The sequence below is a fragment of the Humulus lupulus genome, chromosome 8 (assembly GCF_963169125.1).
Source record: "Humulus lupulus chromosome 8, drHumLupu1.1, whole genome shotgun sequence".
NCBI lineage: Eukaryota > Viridiplantae > Streptophyta > Magnoliopsida > Rosales > Cannabaceae > Humulus > Humulus lupulus.
Genome location: NC_084800.1, coordinates 45,407,383 through 45,431,145, shown reverse-complemented (window position 1 = coordinate 45,431,145; position 23,763 = coordinate 45,407,383). Strand labels below are relative to the sequence as shown.

Sequence of the window (23,763 nt, the reverse complement as noted above, 5' to 3'; positions counted from 1 at the left end):
ATGAGTGGGAAATCAAGTGTTGGATATTTGGCGCCATATGGCGCCAAGTGGGGATGTGTGCGCGCACATGTACGCGCGCACGCTCGCTGGGTAGGTGCGCGCCAGTGCACCCACGTGTTGGCTGATGACGGTGCCTCATTGATGGATGTGATCAAGCGGGTACATGACTGTTATTGGTAGTTATCAGTAGTATCCACGTGGAGCATCTTCACATTTTGTAGGAGGAATCCAACGGTGGTTGTCCCATAAGCTTGGCCAGCGACAAGTGTCTATCCAATTAGCAGATGGCTTGCCTGGTGGACGTGTTGCTAGCTGGTTGGTCCAGCTAAGACCTAGACAGTTGGGGTTGTCAACAGATGCCTCTATTGGCATGTGATTTATATAGCCTAGGCGTTTGAGACATCGGGGTGTGATGTCCAGCGCATGTACACTAGTATTCTTTGTATTTTGTGAGTAATATACAAAGTTGGGAGGGGGCCCCCGTAATTGGTGTGTGGCTTTACTTGTGTTCATGCTTGTTTATTTACTTGATACATGAGCGTGTGTGGGTTTGTGATCTGGATATTATTTGTGTGCGTATTAGCGTTGGGTTGGTTGACTAAGTTGGTGAACTTAGGCCATCACAGCAAAAAAAAAAAAATCTATAGTGTAGATTAACCCTGTGACACTTGTATATATAGGTGTTTGGGAGGATTTGATGTTGGGCTAAACTATGTATTATTTATATTAAACTAATAATATATATATTTTAAATAATATAATAATAAAGAGTATATTTTTTTGTGTAACTTTTAGTATTTTTATTAGAATGAAAAAAATATTATAGTATTAAAATGATAAGGAACCACTTCACTGCAACCGTTTTATTGTTGTACCGATGTTGTCACTTTTTATTTTCTATATCTACACAGTTATAATTCAATTTTTTTTTATATGACAGTGTTCAATGTAGTAATTTAAGACATTCTACAAATTTTCAAAAAATTCAGAATAATTTAAAGTGCTTAAAACAAGGTTCAAACAGTTGAATTTTACATGCGTATACAAATAATTAGGTATGGGTGTAACAAACTGTTTGAACCTTGTTTTTGGCACTGTAAATTATTCAGAATTTCTTTAAAATTTACAGCATATCTTAAATGATTACAATGTAAATAGTCATATAAAAAAATTGAGATTATAACTACTTAGGTGCCGAAAATAACTTAAAAACGTTGCAACCAAAAAAGTGACTGCACCAAAATAGTTACTTTATATTATTTTTGTGTTGTTTCAATACAATTTTAGTGTTTATGGTTGGTTTTGCTCTAGCTCGGCTTTAAAAGGGCAATGTTGGGGTTGGGATACACATAATTTCAGATAAAAATAGACAATAGATAGATGATACTATAAATACAACCCACATTCACTGTTGAGCTGGTCCTCGCGTGGTTTTTGAAAACTAGGAACCTTTCTAAGGTTTGCATCTGACAGATTTTATGTGACATTCATTCCATTAGATTTATGTCAACTGGCTGTCTCAAGTTGCGAAAAGAAAAAGAAAAAACTAATCAACTAGTTCAATTTGACCAGTGAAAGAAAACTTCTTCTTGTCTTTTTTTTTTAATCTTCTTGAAGTTCCGCTAAGTCTAGCTGACCGTGACAATGTTATTTCCAAAGAACATATAATGAAATAGTGTGGAATTCATTCCAGTTAGTCGAACTTGAAGAGTTCCCAACTCAAGTCCAAATTGTCCAAAATGTTCACCAAGAAATAATCCAAAGTGGTCCCCTGCAGTGTATCCATACAAAATTCAATTAGAAATCATGAAGTGGCTTTACTTATTAACTTCTTTTTTTGCAACTTTTCTCAATGGGGTTCTTAGATAGGCCTGCAAAAATAGGAAAGTAGGCACGTGCATAAGTTTAAGAAGAGCATCATATCTCCAAAAAAAAGAATGAGCTGGTCTCCACTCCATTTTCTTCACCCAATGGCCAATCTCACAATGTGTATTGGATTGTGGTGGCCATATCTTTTTGTCACAAATAAATTTATTATTCTAATTATTGAACATTTGACCGTTTAAACTTTGTTTGACCCTTTTTTTTAATCAGATAAGCCTTTTTCTTTTGGCTTCTGCCATAATTGGCAGACAGCACCAATTGAATTGACTTTGAGAACGAACGCATCATTGAAAGAGTATTCGCAATCTACTACTTGCAAGTTCCCTTGATGTAACAACTTTAAATATAAGATTTCTATCGTTAGCCATATAAAAAATCAAATTATTGTTTTGCTTGAACAGAATTTAAAACAATGTAAGAAGACGTAAGCAATACCTTACATAGTTAAAAGGGGTAATATATACGGGAAGTATGCGTTGGTATAAACAAAAATAAGATGAAGCAACAAATAAAAGAATGAACAAGCTTTTCCTGTCAATCTGCCGTATAAGCACTAATAAGTACAATGGAAAACCAACAATTTCAAAGGGAGGAAAAAATTGTGTTAAAACTCCTATAAAACATGATATTCTTGGAATGAACCGAACGTGAGGGGATTTTACAGAAAAAATTACTCTGTTAAAGAGGCTTTCCGCTAAAACCTTGACCATTTCTTTTCATCTTTCCCATCTCCATTTCTCGAGTAGTTTGGCCTTCACCACTCGAACCAGATGGGTAGAGACCATATTCACTGGTCGGTCCACTGTACTCACTGCTGGCACCATACTCCTGGCTTCCTAACGCCATCTTCCTAAACTTTTTCATGTCCTCATTGTATTGACTCGTATCGTAATCAGAGCTTCCATGAGAACTGTAAATGTTGCTGTGGCCGGGCCTGATTCCTTCGTTGAGATCAGCTAGAGAAACATCTCCCTCCAATGCGCGAACAATCTGTTTGTATCATGTAATATAGTTGTGTAAATTTGTTGCCTTCCCAAAAGTAGCAATACATAATTGAAGCACCAAATTGATAAGGCATAAAATTCCAAGTATTTAGTCTTTTACTTTATTCGAGCTTGCAGTATCCCACCCTAACTTACCTCTTTGCAGAAGATATCATCAGGCAACAAATAAATTGACAATCTATGAGTTAACCTAGTCCAAACTCTAGCAAATGGTGAAAGAAGAATTTATTTGAATTTGATTACTAAGGAAAAATCACCTGGCTCATTTTTGGTCGACGCCTAGCAGAATGACGTACACAAGCTGCAGCACAAGCAACCATACGAACCATCTCATTTTCATCATAATTGTTTTGCAGCCTGGGATCAATCAGCTCATCGAAATTTCTGTCTTCAAAAGCTCGATTGAGCAACGGCCTTGCCTGCAATACCAAAACAGAGTTTACTTATCCAATAACACATCAATGATTCTGTCAGCCAGGACCAACAGAGTATCACAATCCTATAGAACAAAACAAGAACATGCACAGACTAAAAAACATGCTACTCACCCAATCTACCAAACTATCCTCCACATAAGAGTGAGTCATATCAACAGGTCGGCGTCCAGTAATTAACTCCAAAAGCATGATACCAAAGGAGAAAACGTCTGACTTTTCTGTGAGCTTCCCACTAGAAGCATATTCTGGAGCCAGATATCTGCAGGTGATTAAATACGAAGTATAGTTAACTAATATCATAACTCAATGCTTGTCAACATATAAATACTCATCAGGCAATGTAAAATGTATCCTGAAGTCAGAGAAAACCATGCCGACCAACATAACTTAACAGCATAGAATACAATGCAATGCCTAATGCAAAAGCTACTTCACAAGAATTACAACTTTCAGGATGTCAACGTCCAAGAATTCAAGATGACATTAGCTTACACACTCAAGGGCCTAGGCCAACCAGTTTTGGCCCATGCAAACTAACATTCATGTTGGGAAATTAAAAAATCAAAACAAAGTCCGAATTTCTATTTACCCAAAAGTTCCCATCACTCGGGTTGAAACATGAGTATTGAGATCAGAAGAAAACTTTGCTAGTCCAAAATCTGCAACCTGCAAAAAAAACCAAACAAAAGATTAGACATGTTGCAAACTTAATGATTATAGCCATTACATCCAAATAGAATTAATTGAATGCTAATGCATCATCTCGAAGAAGTGTGTAAAAATTTAAAAATCTAGGTGTACAGTTGATATCATGATGAATTACCTTGGCCTCAAATTTGAAATCCATAAGTATATTAGCTGATTTAATATCACGGTGAATGATTTTTGGATGACCTGCATACAAGATTTTATGAAGTTAATAAATGGAAGGAGAAATCAATGATAAATAGTTGTAAATTGATCCTTGTCTTATCAGCAATGCATAAGGCCAGTACCCATGAAAATTGAAAGAGAGAGAACTTACAGTCCTCGTGAAGATATGCAAGTCCTTTAGCAGATCCTAAAGCAATTTTAAGTCTGGTGGACCATTCCATGGTGGGTCGTCCCTTTCCTGCAACATAATAATCCACCAAACCCCAGAGTATTATTAGCTAACGTAAAATAAAACGGTGAATCATCTTATGTCAAATTTAAATAGCAATTCAACATACAAATGTTGCTATAATTTTTTGCTTGCAACAGGACACTGGAGAAGTCATTTTCAGAGATATTTTATTAAAAACTAATAAGAGCAGAAAAAAAAATGTACCATGTAAGTGGAACTCCATAGTGTTGTTTGGAACAAATTCGTAAACAAGCATTCTCTGGGCCCCAATCATGCAGTAACCAACTAGTGAAACAAGGTGCTTGTGATGAACTCGGCTAATAATATCAACTTCTGCCTGAAATTCACGTTCTCCTTGACCGCTTCCAGCTTTGAGCTGCTTCACTGCAACTTCCTTCCCATTTGGAAGGACTCCCTTGTGGACATATCCAAAACCACCTTGCCCAAGGAGATTAGCATCTGAGAAGCCATCTGTAGCCAATGCTAACTCCTCATATGTAAATGTGCTCTTTGAAAAGCCTAAAGAATAGCCAGGGGGAGGTGGTGGTGGATGAGGATTGTCAGATCCTGAATAATTAGAGGCTGAGCCTCCACTGCTGTTTGAAAAAGGTGGAGGTGGTGGTGGAGGTTTCAGGCTGTATCCCGGGGGTTGAGAAAGCCGTGATGCGACTGCCGGTGGAGGAGATGGTTTTTGCATATAGACATGGTCGGGAGGGGGAGGATTTTGCTGCCAGCGTTGATTGTTTTCTGAAAAATAGAAAAAAAAAACAGTAGGGAATTGACAGTGAGAATGACTTATTAGAAATTTAGAAGTAAGATTATTTAAGCAATACAATATATTCTACACGCATAAATCGCTTTGTTTTAAATAAATAAAACAAAATTGAAAATGAAGTTGCATCCATAAGACTCCAGAATTATTAAAAGTAAAACGCATTTTTATTTCTTCTTCCTTAAAAAAATAGAATTGAGAAATGTATCAAAACTACAGTTTCGAAAACCTATGATATTGACAGCCTCATTTGATGGTCCAATGATTCCCGGGAACATTTTCTTAGATAAAGGAGAAAAAACATGATTTTCCACGAGTAAAAGTTTGAGCAAAATTGATGATATTTAAATAGAAACAGGAATTAAAATATAATAATAACCCTGAATCAGCATTAGTCTTTTTTTTGACAAAAAAAATCAGTATTAGTATTGATCAAGTTAATTTACCAAAAAATATTTTCATTTAAAAACATTGATAGAAATGAAGGCTTTTTTAGCAATTTCAGGAATGGGTTAAAAACTTCAAATTCATAAGAATGCTCATCAATGACCAGATCTAAAGATGCATACCAACCCAAACAAATAAAGATCACATAAAATCTGAGATTCGAAAAATTCAAAAATCAGATTGCATGCCTCAATATTTTGAAATTTTTGGCAAATCCAATGAAGATAAAAATAAAATAATAATAATAATAAAAAAACTTACTTGTGTAAATTTAAAAAGTAAAATCATTACCTTTAGGCCCAGGAGGTGGCGGAGGAACGTAGTAACCTTCTTGGTCGCGTCTCCTTCTCTTCTTCTTGGTGCAACAAACGCATAGAATGCTCAGCACAACTAAGATAGCGACTGCGCCTATAGCTATCCCAACCACAACCCCGGTCGACATCGACGGCGAACTTGAGGGTCCCGGTGCTGACGAAGACCTAGAAGGAGGGGGCGGGCTCCGGCTCGGATTAGAAGGTGTTGTTGGCGTGTTGGTACGAGACGGGGGCGGAGGAGACCTCGACGGAGTAGATGGAGTCGCTGGAGTTGTGGACGGCGTCGATGGTGGCGGTGGAGAAGCCGATGAGTCCGGAGGTGGCGTTGTAGTCGAGGGAGGCGAGGGAACTGGTGTAGTAGGCGCTGGTGGCGAGGGAGTCGGAGGGGTAGCTGCTGGCGGCGAGGGAGTGGTAGAAGGAGGCGGAGATGTGGCAGCCGGAGGAGACGGAGTGGCTGGTGGAGGTGCGGGAGTTGATGGAGTAGTAGGCGGCGTTGCGGTTGGGGTCGGAGGGGGTGGTGAGGTCGAGTTAGTAGCCGGCGGCGAACTCGGCGCCGGTGAACCTCCCGGAGTTGACATCAGAATAACCAACAAAAAATTCTGCTACAAATTGGTGCGTAGTCAGTAGTCTTTAACCGGAGCTTCTTTCTCTCTCTATATAACTTTTCTTTAAGAGAGATAAAGCGTCCTTAGTTCGTAGCAGAGAGAGAATTGGGCAGTGAGTAGGAAAGAACCGAGTTTTTGAAAACTCAGTTTCTTTTTGTTTTACAGAAAGGGAAAGAGAGATATTAAGGGGAGGAAGAGGGGATTATCGTCTGCTACGGCGACTCAGGCTAAGCAGGTGTGGCCTACTACAGATAATAAGAGAAAGGGGTAAACCGGTAAAATAGTGGAGCCCACACGATTGGCCCGCGCATTTCTCCGTTTTATACTCGCTTTGGATATTTTTCTGCCGTGGGGTCGGCTTTATAATCTATGTTTATTTTTATTTTGACAAAATTATCTTATTTTATTTTTATTTTTTTGACAAAATTATCTAATTTTATTTTAATTTTTAAGGTGGGGGGCTTTGTCATGAGCTTATTATTTTAATTTTTTGAATTTTGTTTATTTATTTAAATTTTCCTCAATGCAATTTTGAGTAGGTGGTAGTAGTAGGAGTCTTGCATTGCATCCGCTTTAAGATATTCTCTAGTGGGGCCAAAAATATGGCCCATTTAAATATTGTATTGTGTGGGGTCCATAATAATACTTTTGTTATCACAAAAATTATTGGTTGCTTTTTCACATTACAATAATTCAAATAATATGCTTCTCTGTATTATTCATTTTTGGTTGTGATAATATTATATTTATTAATTATAATCCCAAGCCCCTTAGCCGTTACTCTACTCTCTCTCCTCCCCTCCCCCCAAAGCACTCCCCCCTAAGCACTCCTTGCGAAAGAGATGTAAAATAAAAATTATTAAATAGTCATTTAATGGTTGGTGTAAAGTTATATTTTTTTTCCTAAATGAATAATATTTTTTTATATATAGTAAAATACTATTCATCAAGCTATAAATATTTTTTTATTTTTTTATAAACTTTTGTATATATGAGTGATACTATTATATTTAATTATTTTATTTCTTAAAATAAATAAAATATTTTTTAAAAATATAATATTTAAATGATGTAGAGAAAAAATAGAGAAGTTGATATATGGTATAATGTAAAAATTTGAGGTAAATTATAAAAAAATATATATTTTGGTGATGTATTTTGTAATACACTTTCTCTATAATATTTAGCTAAAACTCACAAAAACACATTTTATCAGCTCATTTATACATATATTTGTAATAGCTATGCACAAACTCTAATTAATCTATATCTACATTTACATATCATTTATATAATATTTTAATATTATTATTTTTCTTTATAAACTTTTTTTCTCCTATTTAGTATATATATTTATTATTATTTTTTTTCAATTATTTTATTTTACTTTAATTAATAAAATATGTTTAAAGATATAATATTTAAATGATGTAGAGAAATATATAGAAAAATTGATATATGGTATAATATAAAACTTATAGATAAAATAGAAAAATGTGTATTTTTTAGAATTATTTTAAAGAATGTAGTAAATCATTTATTGGGAATGCACTTAACTACTAAAAATACATATAACATATTCTAAAATTCAATCATTATGAGTAAATAAAATAGTGTTTATTTTAAAATAAACACCAATACATATGTTGAGTAAATAAAATTCAATTCGAGACTTTCCTTTTCTTTTTTTTTTTGGTATGTGCGTTTTCATACCTACCAATACATATGTTCATATATCTTTGAAGTAATTGTCGTTTCACATTAAAGGAAAAACAACCTATATTGACCCTTATATAGGTTCCCATAAATCATGCTAACCAAATATATTATAGGAAAATTTTGGGGTGCACCCCTAAAACGGACCTGGTGTACTTATGGTGTTTTTAGCTCATGAAGTATTTTGCAAATTTTTAAAAAAATTCGAATTATATACAAGGACGAAAACAAGGTTCAAATATGTTTCATTCTACGCGCATAAAAAAATTAATCACACGTGTAATAACTTATTTTGAATATAATTTTCGGTACTGTAAATTATTCAAAATTTTCTAAAAATTTACAGAATGTTTTTAATAACTAAAATGTACACAATCATACAAAAAAAAATTTGCCGAAAATATTTCTCAAGCCAAAAACACTAAAGAATGTCCTGTGCCATTTTTTTAGGGTGAATAGAAGAATTCATATATTATATATACATATATTATATTGCGAGGCTGAATACATAGAATTAAATCATGTTATAAAAGGCAAAAAAAATACGAATAAGGATGTTATTATGTGTAGTGATAGTGAGGTGTCAAAATAATGGGATTTGATTGGAATCCTTTTTGTTAAAGAAAATGAGTTGGTGTGGTGATGGTTTGAGAGAATAAGATTCGAGACAAATTGATATGTTAGCAAAATACATTAATGGTTGTTAAGAATTTTCAGATTGTGCAACCTATATTTCCCGGTGTCAAGTGGGAACAAATTCAATTCTTTTAAGTTATCCAATCACATCTGTCGTTGCACATTTTTCATCTTTCTCTCTCTTTTTTTATTAAATTATTTATATATTTTATAACTCAAACAAAACATCCAACTTCCCGACAAAACACTGTGACAGCCTGAAACTTCCAAGGAGAAAAATAACAAAAGAAATAAGAGACAATATATATTTTTTTTGGTAATTTGGTATTTGCCCAAACAAACATGGAGCCACAAAAACTGCACTTAAATTTTAGAATGTGAAATATTTGATAAAAACAAAGGAAGAAGATATCCCATTTTTCACGCATACAAAAAAAAATATTAATCACTGGTATTTATTTGTATGTATATCATTCCTTTCTTAGTTTATCAAATCAAAATAATTTATATGACATCGTGTGAATCTTTATATATTTATGTAATTATGATATGAAATGTGTTTTTTTAAGTATATATTTGATGAAATAATGACCAAAAGTAGCGTATCATAACTTCAGTATCATCATAACCTTTCTAAATAATCAACAGATACCATGATGAATAGATTTATATTTTAATTAATCAAATTTCAATATACTATCTTTTTCTTTATCATTGCATAACATATCTTATATATATATTCAACCCACACTTGATCGTAGCAAAAAATAAAGAGTATAATAGTAACCTTTTCTTTCAATATTTATAGTAATCCTTGTTTAATTATTAGACTACATAATTTACGATTCTAAATTTTCATTTCCAGTACTGAAAAAATATATAGATTGAGAAATTTATTTATTTAAACAAATTTACTTCCCCATTTGCACTAGTTGCCTAGTTATATTCCCACAAAGGGGATAAAACAAAGGAAAGAAAATGAATATGTAAAAGTAAAAGATAGCAGTGTATAATATTATTATAGTATTTTCCAAGAAAGGAAGTCTAAGATTAGGTAATCCTAATTTATCTAATTTAATAATTTATGATATTTTTCATATATACAGAGTAGCTGTGGCTGTTACTCTAAGTAAAGGTCACCACCAGCTGGAAATAAATCACAGCTAACCAAACCAAAAGATTTTGGCGTGTTTCCTATCATTTAAACCCAAACTTATTGTAATATTTAAAACCCTAAACTACAACACTTAAAAATCTTAAAATCAATAGTCAATAATTTCATCAACCCATATACATAAATACTACTCTCACTTTCTGTAAATAATTTTATATCTCACACACTCCATAACTCACTTTACAATCCTTCAATCCAAGAATATCATGTCTACTAATTAACACCTCATTCTTCTTCTGACCATTTTTATTTAAATATTCCTCGTTACTTCGTGTCCTTTTTAAGTCTCAAACAAAATATCCACCTTTCTTTTGTACCTTTTTATATATATATATATAAAGATATTCATTTATCAAATAAATATAAAAGAGAAATTGACGTATTATATTAGTTTCCTTACAATAAAGCATGAACACAAATATTTATATAAAAAAGTAAGTTTATAATATGATAATGTTTGACGCAACATTTAATCCTTGCATATTCATTTTTAATAACTTATAAATTTACACGTAGGCTTCACATTTTCGTACTAGATCTAGTAGAACGATTAGAATTTTATTAATTTCTAAGACTTGTATATAAACAATATACATTGGAGTTGTATGATTTTTTTTTACGTACGGATCTGAATTATTTCCAACTGTCACACTGAATGACATAAATGATACGCAACCGAGAGTATTATTATTACACATTAGCTAATATTGACTAATAAAATAGTATTAATTAATGAAAAATTAGTAACAATAAAAGAGACATTATATTATATAGGTGTGTACTAAGATATGTTTATGAGATGACTGTTTCAATCTTCTTGGGCTCTTCAAAGGCGGCATAATATTACAAACTAATTTGGTCAAAGACATAATAATCAATGGTCTTCTTCAATAATGCTTTCGCCGGCGATGATTACCGAACAAAATCAGCACTATGTTAAAGATCTGACCTTCCTACTTTTACATTTTCAGATCTATATCTCAATTCTCACAACAACATCATTTCGAATCAAAAATTTTAACGCATAAGTTAGAATTTTACAAGGGATAACAACTAAAGTCAACTTTTTTTTAATCTTTTTCTAAAGACAAAAGGACAGCAAGAAAAATTTGAGGGATTAGAACTAAAATCTAATGTAAATTTAGAAAAGGTTTTTTTTATCTAGAGTTTTTATTATTTACACTTTGTAAGACTTATGTTCAAAAAATTGATTTTGTATTAATTAGGTCTTCGATATTTTCAAATAGTATCATTTGAGTATTTAAATGTTATTTTTATTTTTATTTTTTTTTCAAAATACATAAAAAATATAAAAAATGGTGAATCAATCTTAAAAAAATTTGAAACACTTAATTTATGACAATACCAAATATGATATTGAAAAAAAAATTATGACATTTTAAAAAATATTTAATAGTTTAATATTATAAATTAATTTTTCATTAAAAAAAATTCTTACGTATATTTTTAAATATTAATAACTAAACTATTACGAAATTATCAATATTTATCATGCGCAAATTTATTTTTATTTTGTAATTTTTTTTCTATAATTCTAATGGTGAATATTTGACCCGCAGACCCGTAACCCGGTTTTTGACAAAACCCGTTAGATTCTGGTTAAATCCAGTCTGAACCCGACATGGCTCGGGTCAGGTTCGGGTTTTGAATGTGTGGTGTCGCGGGTTTGGATTTAGACCTGAAACCCGAACAAATAAAAAAATTATTTTAATTTTAATTCAAATTTGAAGACAAAAAAACCCTAACCCCCTACCCTTTCAAAAAAGTTCACCAAGGCCCAATTTGTAAAAAATCAATTGAATCAAACTAACAACAAAATTAAAAAAACATGTGAAAAGTACAAAAAAATTAAACCCGAAATTACCCAAAAAACTGAAAAATTCGGAGTGGGTTCGGTACCCTATTTCCCAATCCGAAACCCACAAAACTCTAACCCGATGCACCCGAAACCCGAAAAACCGACCCATGTGCACCCCTATATAATACAACTTATAACTAATCAAATCTCTTCTATATAATAAGTGTGTTAATAATGGAGATTCTTAGTTTTAACGGATTTTATTTTTTTCTTTAACTTTAACGGAATATTTTTATACATAGCAGAATATTCTTATATTTAACGGTAGATTGCAAACATGATTTAAACTTAAATCAAATGAAATAAATAAACAAATTAAAAATAATATCATATTAAACATATAACATAATAATAAAATTATACGTTTTATAACTTAAATAAAATTTAATTAAACTTAAACTTCGCGTATTAGAATAATATCATATTAAACTACTTGAAGAAAGGGTAGAATTAAGACAGATATAGATTGGATTTAAAAAAGCGTAAGCCTCGGGCAATTTGGCGATGAAAAAACTACTTGAAGAAAGTCCAGAAATAAGACAGATACAGATATAACATAATATAATCTATTATCAGCAAGAAACAAATTTCTTTTTTTTTAAAAAAAAAAACTAGCAACAAACTTAAATTTAAAATTCATGTATAATATTAATATTATATTAAACATATAATATATAATCTCTTGTTGTCACTACCAAATTCAAAAAGTAGAACAAACATAAATTGATTAATTAAAATATGATATTTTTAAGATATTTTATGATAATTTAAATAATTAAATCATATTTATTTAAAAATAATAAAGTCATACATATCATTTTTTTTATCTTGTAAATTTGTGTGATAGTTTATTTTTTATCAAGTGATTGAAGCTTTTTTTCTTCATCAAATTCACCAAAGGACATTGCGAGATACATTAGAAACTAAAAATAGTTGATGCATGTATACTACAATACACTATAACTTTTTCTATTATTATTTTATCTATTATTATTTTCTTTTTAAATATTATTGTAATTTATATATATATATATGTTATGCAGCCATGTAAATATATATTTATGTCAATATTGTGTTTAGATGTCATATAGTAGAGATTATTGATATAAATATTTATATATATTATAGAATTGTCATTCATTCTATTATATATTGAAGAAAAATAAGTGAACCAATTTTTATTAAAATTATAGATAATGTTTTGCTTTAATTTTTTTTTAATACATTTATGTCATACATTATATTAAACATATTTTATTTATTTTTATGATATTTTTTATTTATTTAAAATTTACATGATAATTAAAAAATAATAAAAATAAATACATGTTTGAATAAGCATGTTATAATTTTAAAATTAAGCAAACGAGCATTGCGTATTATTTTTACCTAGTATATATATGCACTTAAATAACTTTATATATACTATTAAGTTGCATTATTTATAAAAAAAATGTATAAAACAAACAAGCATAGACATAATAAAAAATGATAATATTAAAATAATCGATATAATATAGTTATTAATATTAATTATAAAACAACAATGTAGGTAATAATATTTTTTTAATGAAAAATTAATTTAATTTATAAAACTATATTAAATCTTTTTTAAAATATCATGAAAATATTTTACTTTCAATGTCATGTTTGGTTTTGTCTTAAATTATGTAGTCTAATTTTTTTTTAAATTAATTCACCATTTTTTTATGTATTTTGAAATAAATAAAAATAATTTTTATGGATCTAAATGATAAGTTGATACAAAATAAATAGGACATAAGTATTACAAAGTCTAAAATAGGAGGAGTTTGGCTGAAAACAAAAAACTCAATAGAAAACATAAAGAATTCTCACACCAAACTTTGAAAAAGTAATGAACAGGGAAGTTAGTATTTTTTTCCTACAATTATTCTGACGGTTTTTTTACTCAGTAAAGTCCACAATCAAAATAGTGATTTCCTATCATTTTTATTTATTTTGTCCTTATATTTCAAAGGCATAAGTTACGGAGGAAATTTTCTAATTAAAATTATGAGTCAAAATCAAATGGAAAGTGGAATTGTATATTAATGTCAAAGACTGCCGTATTATTCTTATGATGAAGCGCGTGCGTACAAGCGTATTGGCCGGTAGCTTGTGAGTTGCGAGGGTGATTTTCATAATTAATACTAATCATGAATTAGATGAAAATAAGTATAGGATTTGTCGTTAGGGATGATAATATATATGTATTATATTTATTTAGTTAATTAGTAGTAAGTTATATAATATAGCAAATTAAGACGGTGAGTAGAGAATTCCTCTTTTTTTTTAGAAAAAAAAAAGACGGTGAGTAGAGAAAGAAGAGAAGTAGCTGGAAAATGAGTCTAGAAACAAAGGTGGATCATTGTGTTTGTGAGCTGTGGTGACTACTATAGTAAGACCTATTCAAGTTTTTGCATAGATTGGACCAAATAATCATTTGATTTGACAAATGTCATCCTTGTAATGCCACTACCTCTTCTCTTCTCCTCCACCATTGACAATCACTACTTCCATTATCGAATTATTAAAGAAAGAAAAGCAAATACCAGGAATGCCACGAACTATTATTATATATATTAAATAATTCTAAATATATATATCATTCATTTTCCTAGTAAAAATAATTTATTGAGTAGGTTTCATAAGAGAAATCGACTGAGTGTATATAGTAACCTTCCGGTCTTTTTAAAATTTAAAATACATATTATAATAGTTGTATGTTTCATAAAAATGAAGGGTCTTTGTTATAATAAATAAATAAATAAAAGGAAGATTTGGAACTTTCATGTAGCGAGAAGAAATATATTACCACGAAGTTAGCCACAGAACTAAGAAATTACCTTATTTTTTTACCGCAACACTCCATCTAGCCAGTGTAAATGGTATTCTTTTATATTTAAAGAGCATGTGACAAATATTATATCATATTAATTGTCACATCCTCCATGCACGTGACATATATATCTCTATCTATTATTATTATTATTTAATTTTTTTTTTAAAAAAGTAAGAAAGCCAAAATGGAAAACATCGAGGGAAGATGTCAAAATTGAAGTCCAAATAAAATTAGGATTTAAAGGAAAGAGTAGTTTTGAAATTATCTACTCCGGTTTTGATATTCATATTTAAAGCATGCAAAACACGAAAGCAAGCTTAATGGCCAAGTCATAGTCCAACTTGTGCTACTAGCAGTAGTAGTAGAGGTAGAGGTGGTAGTAATAGTAAGGGGCCTGCAGCCTCAGTCCCCACGCCATGGGATGTTGTGTTGGGATGGTGCGTTGGGGTGGGAGTTCTCATGTTTGACCCTGCAATGCATGCGTATCTCATCTCCAATTCCAATTCCAATTACAGACATTTCATTATAGGGTCCCACTCTCCATATTATTGTCGTTTTTTAGTTTATTATTATTTTATTTTTTCTAAAGAGAAAAATAAAAATTATTGTGAGTTTTTTTTAATAAACATATAATGAATGGATGGAGGAGATTGAGTGTCACATGCTTGTTAGTATTATTTTAATTCCCCTTCTCATAATTAGTGCCTTGACATTCGCTTTTTCCTCTGACTAAAGGCAAATATTCAGCTGTATACAGCTAATGCCGCTTTTGTATATATCTTTTATTTTTCATTAATTTATTACTTGACTAACAACTGCTGCTTTAACGGTCAACAACTCATTTCTACATGTAATAAAACACCCTATTAAACGACAAAGAGTTCATTTTTATATTTTATTTTATTCAGCCACAACTTAACTAACTCCTTTCAACCTTATTAAATTTTCAATTTATGAGAAAACCCAGAAAAACAAAGTGGACATCTATGAACCAAACTGTAGACTTTTTTTTTCTGTTCTTATGTAACTGAAAAAAATAATAATAAATGAAATTGAATTTTCATGACAAATCAATTACCAATTTACATGTTACAAGCATCTCTATGAAACATCTTTCATTGACAACATTAACAATACTGCTTCCTTTGATATTTTCTTCATTTCTTTGGTATAAATAACCCTTAAAAGCTACAACTACAAATGGGCATAGTCAAACATATTACTGGTGCTTAAGGATGCAGGAAAAAAAACTGCATTTTTTTGAGGGTCTTCTGTTACTTTGAAGTCATCCCATCAACCAAAGCTGCTCCTTTGAGAAAAGCCATCTTCCTAATATGTTCCTACTGTTTTCTGCTTCTGAGTAATTAGCCAAAACTCAAGTGCCAGGGAAGCTACTGTTTGTGCTGGAAAGAATTATGAAGGCACAGACGACAGAGAGTGAGAACACAGACAACCAAGTGCCCTCGGTGTACATCTCCATTGCATCAGTGAAAGAAAATCGAGTGCGGTTTTCAGCCCAGTTACGAATTCTGTCTGCCTCTGCAGCATACAATGCTCTTCCCTGAAAAGTATGATCCAATCAGTTCTTGCTTATTAGATAATTATACTATTTAATAACCATGTTGTTTATAAGGAGTAACCAAGCTCAAAACCGTCTAGCCAAAAAAGTACTCGACTCTCCTGAAAAAGCTACCAAAGTTTTAAGAACTCAACACGTGACTGCAGCACCCATACAGAACCTAGTTCTGTTATATTTGGTGAGCTGGTTTCTCAGTCTGTCATGAATCATTTGACAACAGGAAACTTTCACCAACTCAAATAACATGGAAATTAGCAGGCTACAAGCACATGATTTTAGTTATCCTCATTTAATAAGCGCCTATAAAATTGTACTGCATTGAAAATTGCACAACTTTTTGGCAGTGTACTATGAAGGTAACTGTAGGACATTCACAATGCATACCAGATACCTCAACAAGATAATTAAGTTTAATTTTATGTATGTGCACCAATGTGATGTTATGATACATATCTTAAACTTGAAGATACAAAACTTACCTGTTCATCAAACCAGCGCCCTTGTCGCAGCCATATGGTAACCAAAGCAAGTAAGATTCTAGGTGGGGTCAGGTAGTTTATGGCCTTCCCACTTCCCTTTACAACCCGCATCCGTGGAACTAAAGTTCTAGCGACAGTTTCGGGCAGCTCACATATGATGTTGAACATTTGCTTATTTTGTATGGTGGAACCACTGAAAACAACCAATAGTCGACATATCAGGCCTAAGCATGATCAGAGTACAAATACACAGCTTTTTTCACAGAAAGCAAACTGATCAGCCAGAGAAAACTCATTTTACTAAAGAATAAAAACCTTAACAAGTTTGCTTTCACTTTTGGAGAGAAAACAGTCACATCCTATAAATAGTGAGCCAAACAAATTGATACAAGTGAAATAATAAGTAATAGTAGGCAGCAGCTAACAGGGATTCATTTAAAGCACCTCAGAAGTAAATCTGTAAGAACCATTCCTGGAGATGCTGTGTGGACTCCTACTTTGGATCGCTTTGACTCCTTAAGGAGTGATGCTTGAAGCTGCCTTAGGCCACATTTTGTCGATCCATAGCTACATGGAAATGAGACAAACTAGCATAAGTATCATTATCGCCCACCATAAATTTGAATCACAATCTTAAATAATTAGTTGACATCTTCTGCAATTCCTGGAGCAAAAAGCTAATTTACATGGAACTTACACAGCAGTCAAAGGGGTACTTGATCCCCCAGAACCTGCCCCATCCATGTTAAATATGTGCCCTCCCTTCACTTGGTTTTCCATTAAACCCATGGCTTCTCGAGTGCAAAGAAGGGAACCAACCAGGTTTGTTGAGACAATCTAACGAAAAAGGATAAGTTCAAATAGTTTTCACCATATATATGAAAAATATTATATGGCTAGAAGATAAAGCAGATATCACAACAGAATGAAGTAGCTAGAAATAAACATCGATCATAGTGCATCAATGGGGAAAGGAATTCCAACAGAATTGCAAAACTTCATACAATGGCATCCTTGGATTCTTACTTGGGATACAAAGATGGTAAGGGAAAAAAATGTTTAGGAAAAACGAATAAAGTGCTGCAACAAATAACCCAAGTAAAGAGCCAGTCATCAAGTACCTGTTTAATGTCTTCATCAGTGAACTGCAGCAAGGGTCTAAATCCTTTGTTTGTGCCAGCATTATTAATCTGTCCAGGAGTTTAAATAATTAAATTACGAGCTTAACTTTCATGAGTTGGTAATGTAAATTCTGAAACACAAGAGAGCTAAAACTAAATTCATCTACATGATAAAATGAGTATGACCCTCACTTGCCACCTCCTCTCTCTGCCCCTCACAAGCAGATGAAAAAAAACTCTAACAAAGCAACGACAACAATTGCAATCAGATATGAGTGAGTTACTAAGTACAAAGAAAAACTCACCCAAATATCAATGCAACCAAGTTCTTTGGCAGCAAAATTGCCCAATTTCTGTACATCATCAGGATTACAAACATCGCATGCTATTCCGACGACTTTTGCATGTCTCAGGTCTGTCCTGGATGAGCCACCTGCAGAGAGTAGACCTTCCCTCAAGTTTTCCTCAAGCTCTCTCACAGTTGCGTCTACAGACTCGGGGCTGCCTTAACACAATTCCGTCATATGGTCAGGAGAGTAGATTATTTGTGTAACAAACAAAAAAAAAAACTATATACAAATACATTTAGAATTCAACAGTTGACATTTTCTGAAAATCACCTGCGAGAAGCAATAACCACTCTATCTCCAGAAAGAAGAAATTCACGAGCAAGAGCCTTCCCAAGTCCCCGTGTACTGTACAATGACAATCCAATCAAAACAAGCAACAATAACATTAAAATTACTATAAAAATCAGAGTATACATCGAACTGGATAAGCAACCATAGAAAAACAAGCACTGTTTTAGATCTCAAGTGCAAGCAAAAGACCAATAAACAAATATGGAGAGAGAAGAAAGAGATGGTACCTTCCGGTTATGACAACATTACGTGGACCAGCACGACAGTGTTCCTCTAAAACCATGTTAGCTCCTATCATAGTCCCAATGATAATCCCTCCAAGCCAGCTATACCAGATTAAGGTGTTCATTTGGCTGTCACCGCCTTCAAAACAGTTTTTGACACAGTATAAGTTAGTCATTATTGTTGTAAAAACATCAAAATGTATTTTTTTGGGTGAATTAAAAATGTATTTGAGAGTATTATGGTTTGATTACCTGATAACTGAAATCCAACGCCTAATATAACTCCAGTACTCATCATGGTCACAATATATCTTCCAATTTGGACGGCAATCTGGTTGGTTTTTTAGGACAAAAGAGAAACAGCTTAAATCAAATAGACTAACTATTATTTTTATGAGAATGTTCTTTAATGAATCCAAAAGTAGTAAAAAGTTGGTCAGTAGTCGAAAACCTTAGCAATATAAGATAAGTTAGATGACCATATCATGTCTAAAATTTAGATTTTGCTTAGCAAACTAGAAAAGTGAGGTCTTATACTAATTATGGCAGTTATATATAATAATATTTAATGAGAGAGGATTATATAACCAAATTAAGCAATTTAAAATTTATTCAACTGGCAAAGAAGCGAAATTCACTATAAAATAAAAACTCACCGAGGAAAAGACTTCCTCCAACTTGGCCACAGCTTTGGTATACTCGTCATCATTTCTTGAACCAGAGCCAAAACCGGCAGTGACCGCGTACTTCAAGCAACTCCAAAACCCATTTCCCTTGTTCAATTTCACACTTTCCTTCACTTTCCCACCGTTTCTCGCACTTTCTCTCTCTTTCTCTTTCACGTCCCCTCCATCGCTACTTTCACTCCTATAAGCCCTGCACTTTTTCAAGCGAAACCCATCACAGCCAGTGCGCAATGACCCACCTAAACCGGGTCCAACTCCAAGTATGATGGTCGGGCCGGTTCGGAAATGAGCTTTGGAATTGAACCGGTCTAAGTGTAACCCAAGTGGCCATATGTGAAGCCTTGTAACAGCAGCAGCCATTGAAGACAGAATTCAAAGCTCAAAACTTTATCGAAATGGTTCCAGTTTTGTTGGGAGTGCAGCTACTTTTGTACATTTGGGTTTTACTGTTCTTTCATTATTCTCCTTTTTATTTTCACAAATATATATATTTTTAGAGAAAGGTTGAGGATCAAAACAAACAATGTAGTCAATAAATATCTAAATCTAATGAGTTAGAGAGAGAAGGAATTGGGGAGATCTAGGAGAGTGAGGATTGTGATGACCACACGTTAAAGCAACCTAATCTACTAGCGATTAGATGCCACGTGTCTTTGTGGGTCTGTGGCTTCGTGTTAGATGTTGTTTGGTGGTTGTGGCACGTAACTGGAAGAAGAAGATGACTTTACTGTGTTAGCCCTTGGACTTCCCTATCTTTCTCAGCGAGGAAAGAAAATAAGAAAGAAGAAAAATATGAGATGGATAAAAAATTAGAAAGAAAGAAATGAAAATCATTTCCTTCCTAGTTGTTTGCTACGTAGGAAGGAAAGAAAATTTGTATATAGTCTTTTATTAATATTTCCTTCCTTATATTATCCTAAAGAATATTAATATTATGTTTTTTGTAAAAATATTTTATCATTTTTACTTTTATTTATTTGTAATAGATTTTTCTCTTCAGTTTTCTTTTCAGATTGGAGTGAAAAAAATTTATGAATCTCATTTATTTTCTTCCACTCATTTTTCTCTTTTTTTTATTTTTATTTTTTACCAAATAACTCAATTTTATCTTTTTTTTTACTTTTTTATGCTCTATTTTCTTTCCCTATGCTTTTCATCACTACTAAACATAGGTAGTAGGCCGTTAATATATATTATTATTATTTTCAATCTAAATCTTAGACTTAGGATAGGGGCTTATTTCATGCTATATGCACGATAATTTGGTGAAATTTTTTAATATGTTAATATAAATTATTATTCTAAATATATGACAATTTTAATTTTTTAGACAAAAATATCCCTAACATTTAAACATCATTTTTTTCTCTCAATCTGAATTCTCTCTCTCTAACATCTCTCATTCTCTCACTCTTTCTCATTCTAATTTTATAGATCTCAAAAAAATACTAAAATTTAAAAAAAAAAATCTGAAACAGATATTTGAATGAAAAAATATGAACTTTTAACATTTTCGTCAAATTTCATTGCAGAGCATCGAAAAAGCATCGTTTTGGCCAAAAATCAAATTTTCATGATTACATTGCAAAAGCATTATTTTGGCCAAAAAAAAAAAGTTTTCATGATTGCATCGCAAGAGCATCGAAACACCATCGATTTTGCATCAAAACACAATCGAAAAATATCGTTTTTGCCAAAAATCAAGTTTTTATAATTGCATCGCAACAACATCGAAACACTATTGATTTTGCATCGAAAAAGCATCGCTATGGCCAAAAAATAAGTTTTCATGATTGCATCGCAAGAGCATCAAAACATCATCAATTTTGCATCGAAAAAGCATTGTTTTGGCCAAAATCAAGTTTTCATGATTGCATCGCAACAACATCGAAACAGCATCGATTTTGCATCGAAACACCATTGATTTTGCATCGAAAAATCATCGTTTTGGCAAAAAAAAAAATCAAGTTTTCATGATTGCATCGAAACACCATCGATTTTGCATCGAAACACAATCGATTTTGCATCAAAATTGCATCAAAAAATCATCGTTTTTGCCAAAAATCAAGTTTCATTATTGCATCGCAAGAGCATCGAAATTGCATCGATTTTGCATTGAAAATGCATCATTTTGATGCAATTTAGATGCTTTTCTTTTTATGGTGTTTCGATGCAAAATCAATGATGTTTCGATGCTCTTGCAATGCAATCATGAAAACTTGTTTTTTTGGCCAAAACGATGTTGGTTCGATACAAAATCGATAGTGTTTCGATGCAAAATCGATTGTGTTTCGATGTTGTTGCAATGCAATCATGAAAACTTGATTTTTGGCCAAAACGATGATTTTTCGATGCAATTTAGATGCTCTGCAGTGAAATTTGATGAAAATTTTAGAGGTTCATATTTTTTCACTCAAATGTTGGTTTCAAATGATTTTTTGTTTTAATTTTGGTATTTTTTCGAGATTTACAAGATTAGAATGATAGAGAGAGTGAGATACTGAGAGATGTTAAAGAGAGAGAAAATGAGTGTTTGAATATTAGGGATATTTTGTAGAGTCCAAGAACTTTACTTAGCTAGTTAGATAGTAGTAACAATAGTAATAGTTGTAGTATTTTTATGACTGTAGATTTTGGTTCAGACCGGGATTTAGTTGGACACTCATAGTAACACTTGTAGATTTTCTAAGTTTAACCTATAGTTTAAGAATATTAATTTTAACCTAAGGTTTGATTAATATGACTAATATTGATTGTGATATTTATTATATTATAAGGTTTAGATAGACCCAATAAGATAATAACACTTGTCTTGTGTATGTTTAATGATAATTAAGTATTTTTTAGGAATAAACTTATTAAGAGTAATATTTGAATATCCTAGGGTTTGTCAGCAGCTTTGAAATCGTTAGAGGACTTAGTTAAGGTTGTTTACTCAATTCAAATTAGGCTGAAAAAGTGTAATTACGTGTTTAATATTTCAGTGTATGCCGATATATCGCAGCTATATGGGGCGATATATCGCCATACGAGGATACGAAAAACATGTAACTTCGCACGATCACCTTGACGAGCCCCGGGCATATTAGCCCAGGCGATATATCGGGTCCTTTGAATGATTTTTGAATGTTTTTTAAACCGAGCTCATTTTAATCTTTAACCTCTTGATAAGTCCAACATCTTTCTGACCGAGTGAACGATAATTCAAATATTTTTCATTTAAAAAGCCATTATTTTATTCAAGTTAAATAAAGATCTTTTCATTCTTGAACTCTATAAATAGGACTTAGTACCCAGCCATTTATTCATTCATCAAGCAAAGTTCAGAATCTGCAAGCTGCTAGGTTATTTTTGAGTGCTTAAACACTTGGGTTGGGGTTATAAGTTTTATCCTTATAAGCTTAATAAACACTCGGGAAGTAAGGTTCATAGTATATTTCTATTCGAGGTGTAGTTCGGTTATAGAAGCATTAAAGGTATTCCAAAATCTAGTTCATTTCTGTATTGTTTCCTTAAGTTCTTATAGTTTTCTACTCAAAATCCTAACTCTATTCTTTATTCTTGGTTAGGAAATCTAGGATCTTGAACATAAGATTCTTGGTAAGTATCTTTTCGATGATATAGTTCTTTCATTCTTTTCATCCCTTTTTCATTAGTATACTCACCTTTCTTTGATGGTTTTTAGGAGTGTTCCAAAGTCTCAATCATGTTTCAATGTCCCAGTATAGTTGGTAAGGAAAATAGGATAGGATTTTATATGTTATGTTATGATTTATGTGTTATGTTATATGTTATATTATGTATGTTTGTAGACTTGGGCATATGACTTGTATAACTAACAATCCCCAATAAATTTATGGGCATATGACTTGCTTAGCTAGCAAGCCCCACAAATCTAATGGGCATATGACTTGTTTAGTTTACGAGCCCCAAGTAATAATGGCCATTATAGTATATGTGACATGTGTTTATGATATGTTTTAGTATATGTTGCGATATGAATTTTATGTATATGATTTATGTGTTAGATTTTCCTTGTTGGGCATTAGGCTCATTCCTTTATATTTATATGTGCAGGAAAATAGCTATGGTGGCGGAAAGGTTCTTGGCAGCTTGGGGGTTGTGTATTGAGGCATAACGGAAATGGATGGATTGAGCGTTCGGTTCGAGGATGAAGTTGCTTCTTAGTATTTTAAA

General features: G+C 32.1%; 2 protein-coding genes across 2 annotated transcripts; both read right to left on the bottom strand.

Moving 5' to 3' along the window:
• Positions 1-2,325: 2,325 nt before the first annotated feature.
• On the bottom strand, positions 2,326-6,727 carry LOC133797037 (proline-rich receptor-like protein kinase PERK1). The gene is made up of 8 exons (XM_062234798.1): positions 5,941-6,727; positions 4,635-5,177; positions 4,350-4,436; positions 4,149-4,219; positions 3,915-3,991; positions 3,437-3,584; positions 3,146-3,307; positions 2,326-2,874 (listed from the first exon to the last, which is right to left on the bottom strand). Exons 1-8 carry the CDS (start codon positions 6,539-6,541, stop codon positions 2,563-2,565), a joined length of 2,001 nt encoding a protein of 666 aa, XP_062090782.1. The 5' UTR covers positions 6,542-6,727; the 3' UTR covers positions 2,326-2,562.
• Positions 6,728-15,873: 9,146 nt separating this feature from the next.
• On the bottom strand, positions 15,874-20,193 carry LOC133797036 (probable chlorophyll(ide) b reductase NYC1, chloroplastic). Its single transcript, XM_062234797.1, has 10 exons — positions 19,537-20,193; positions 19,133-19,211; positions 18,884-19,019; positions 18,636-18,710; positions 18,321-18,516; positions 18,016-18,084; positions 17,592-17,731; positions 17,339-17,461; positions 16,895-17,087; positions 15,874-16,397 (listed from the first exon to the last, which is right to left on the bottom strand). The coding sequence occupies exons 1-10, from the start codon at positions 19,924-19,926 to the stop codon at positions 16,212-16,214; spliced, it is 1,587 nt and encodes a 528-aa protein (XP_062090781.1). The 5' UTR covers positions 19,927-20,193; the 3' UTR covers positions 15,874-16,211.
• Positions 20,194-23,763: the final 3,570 nt, after the last annotated feature.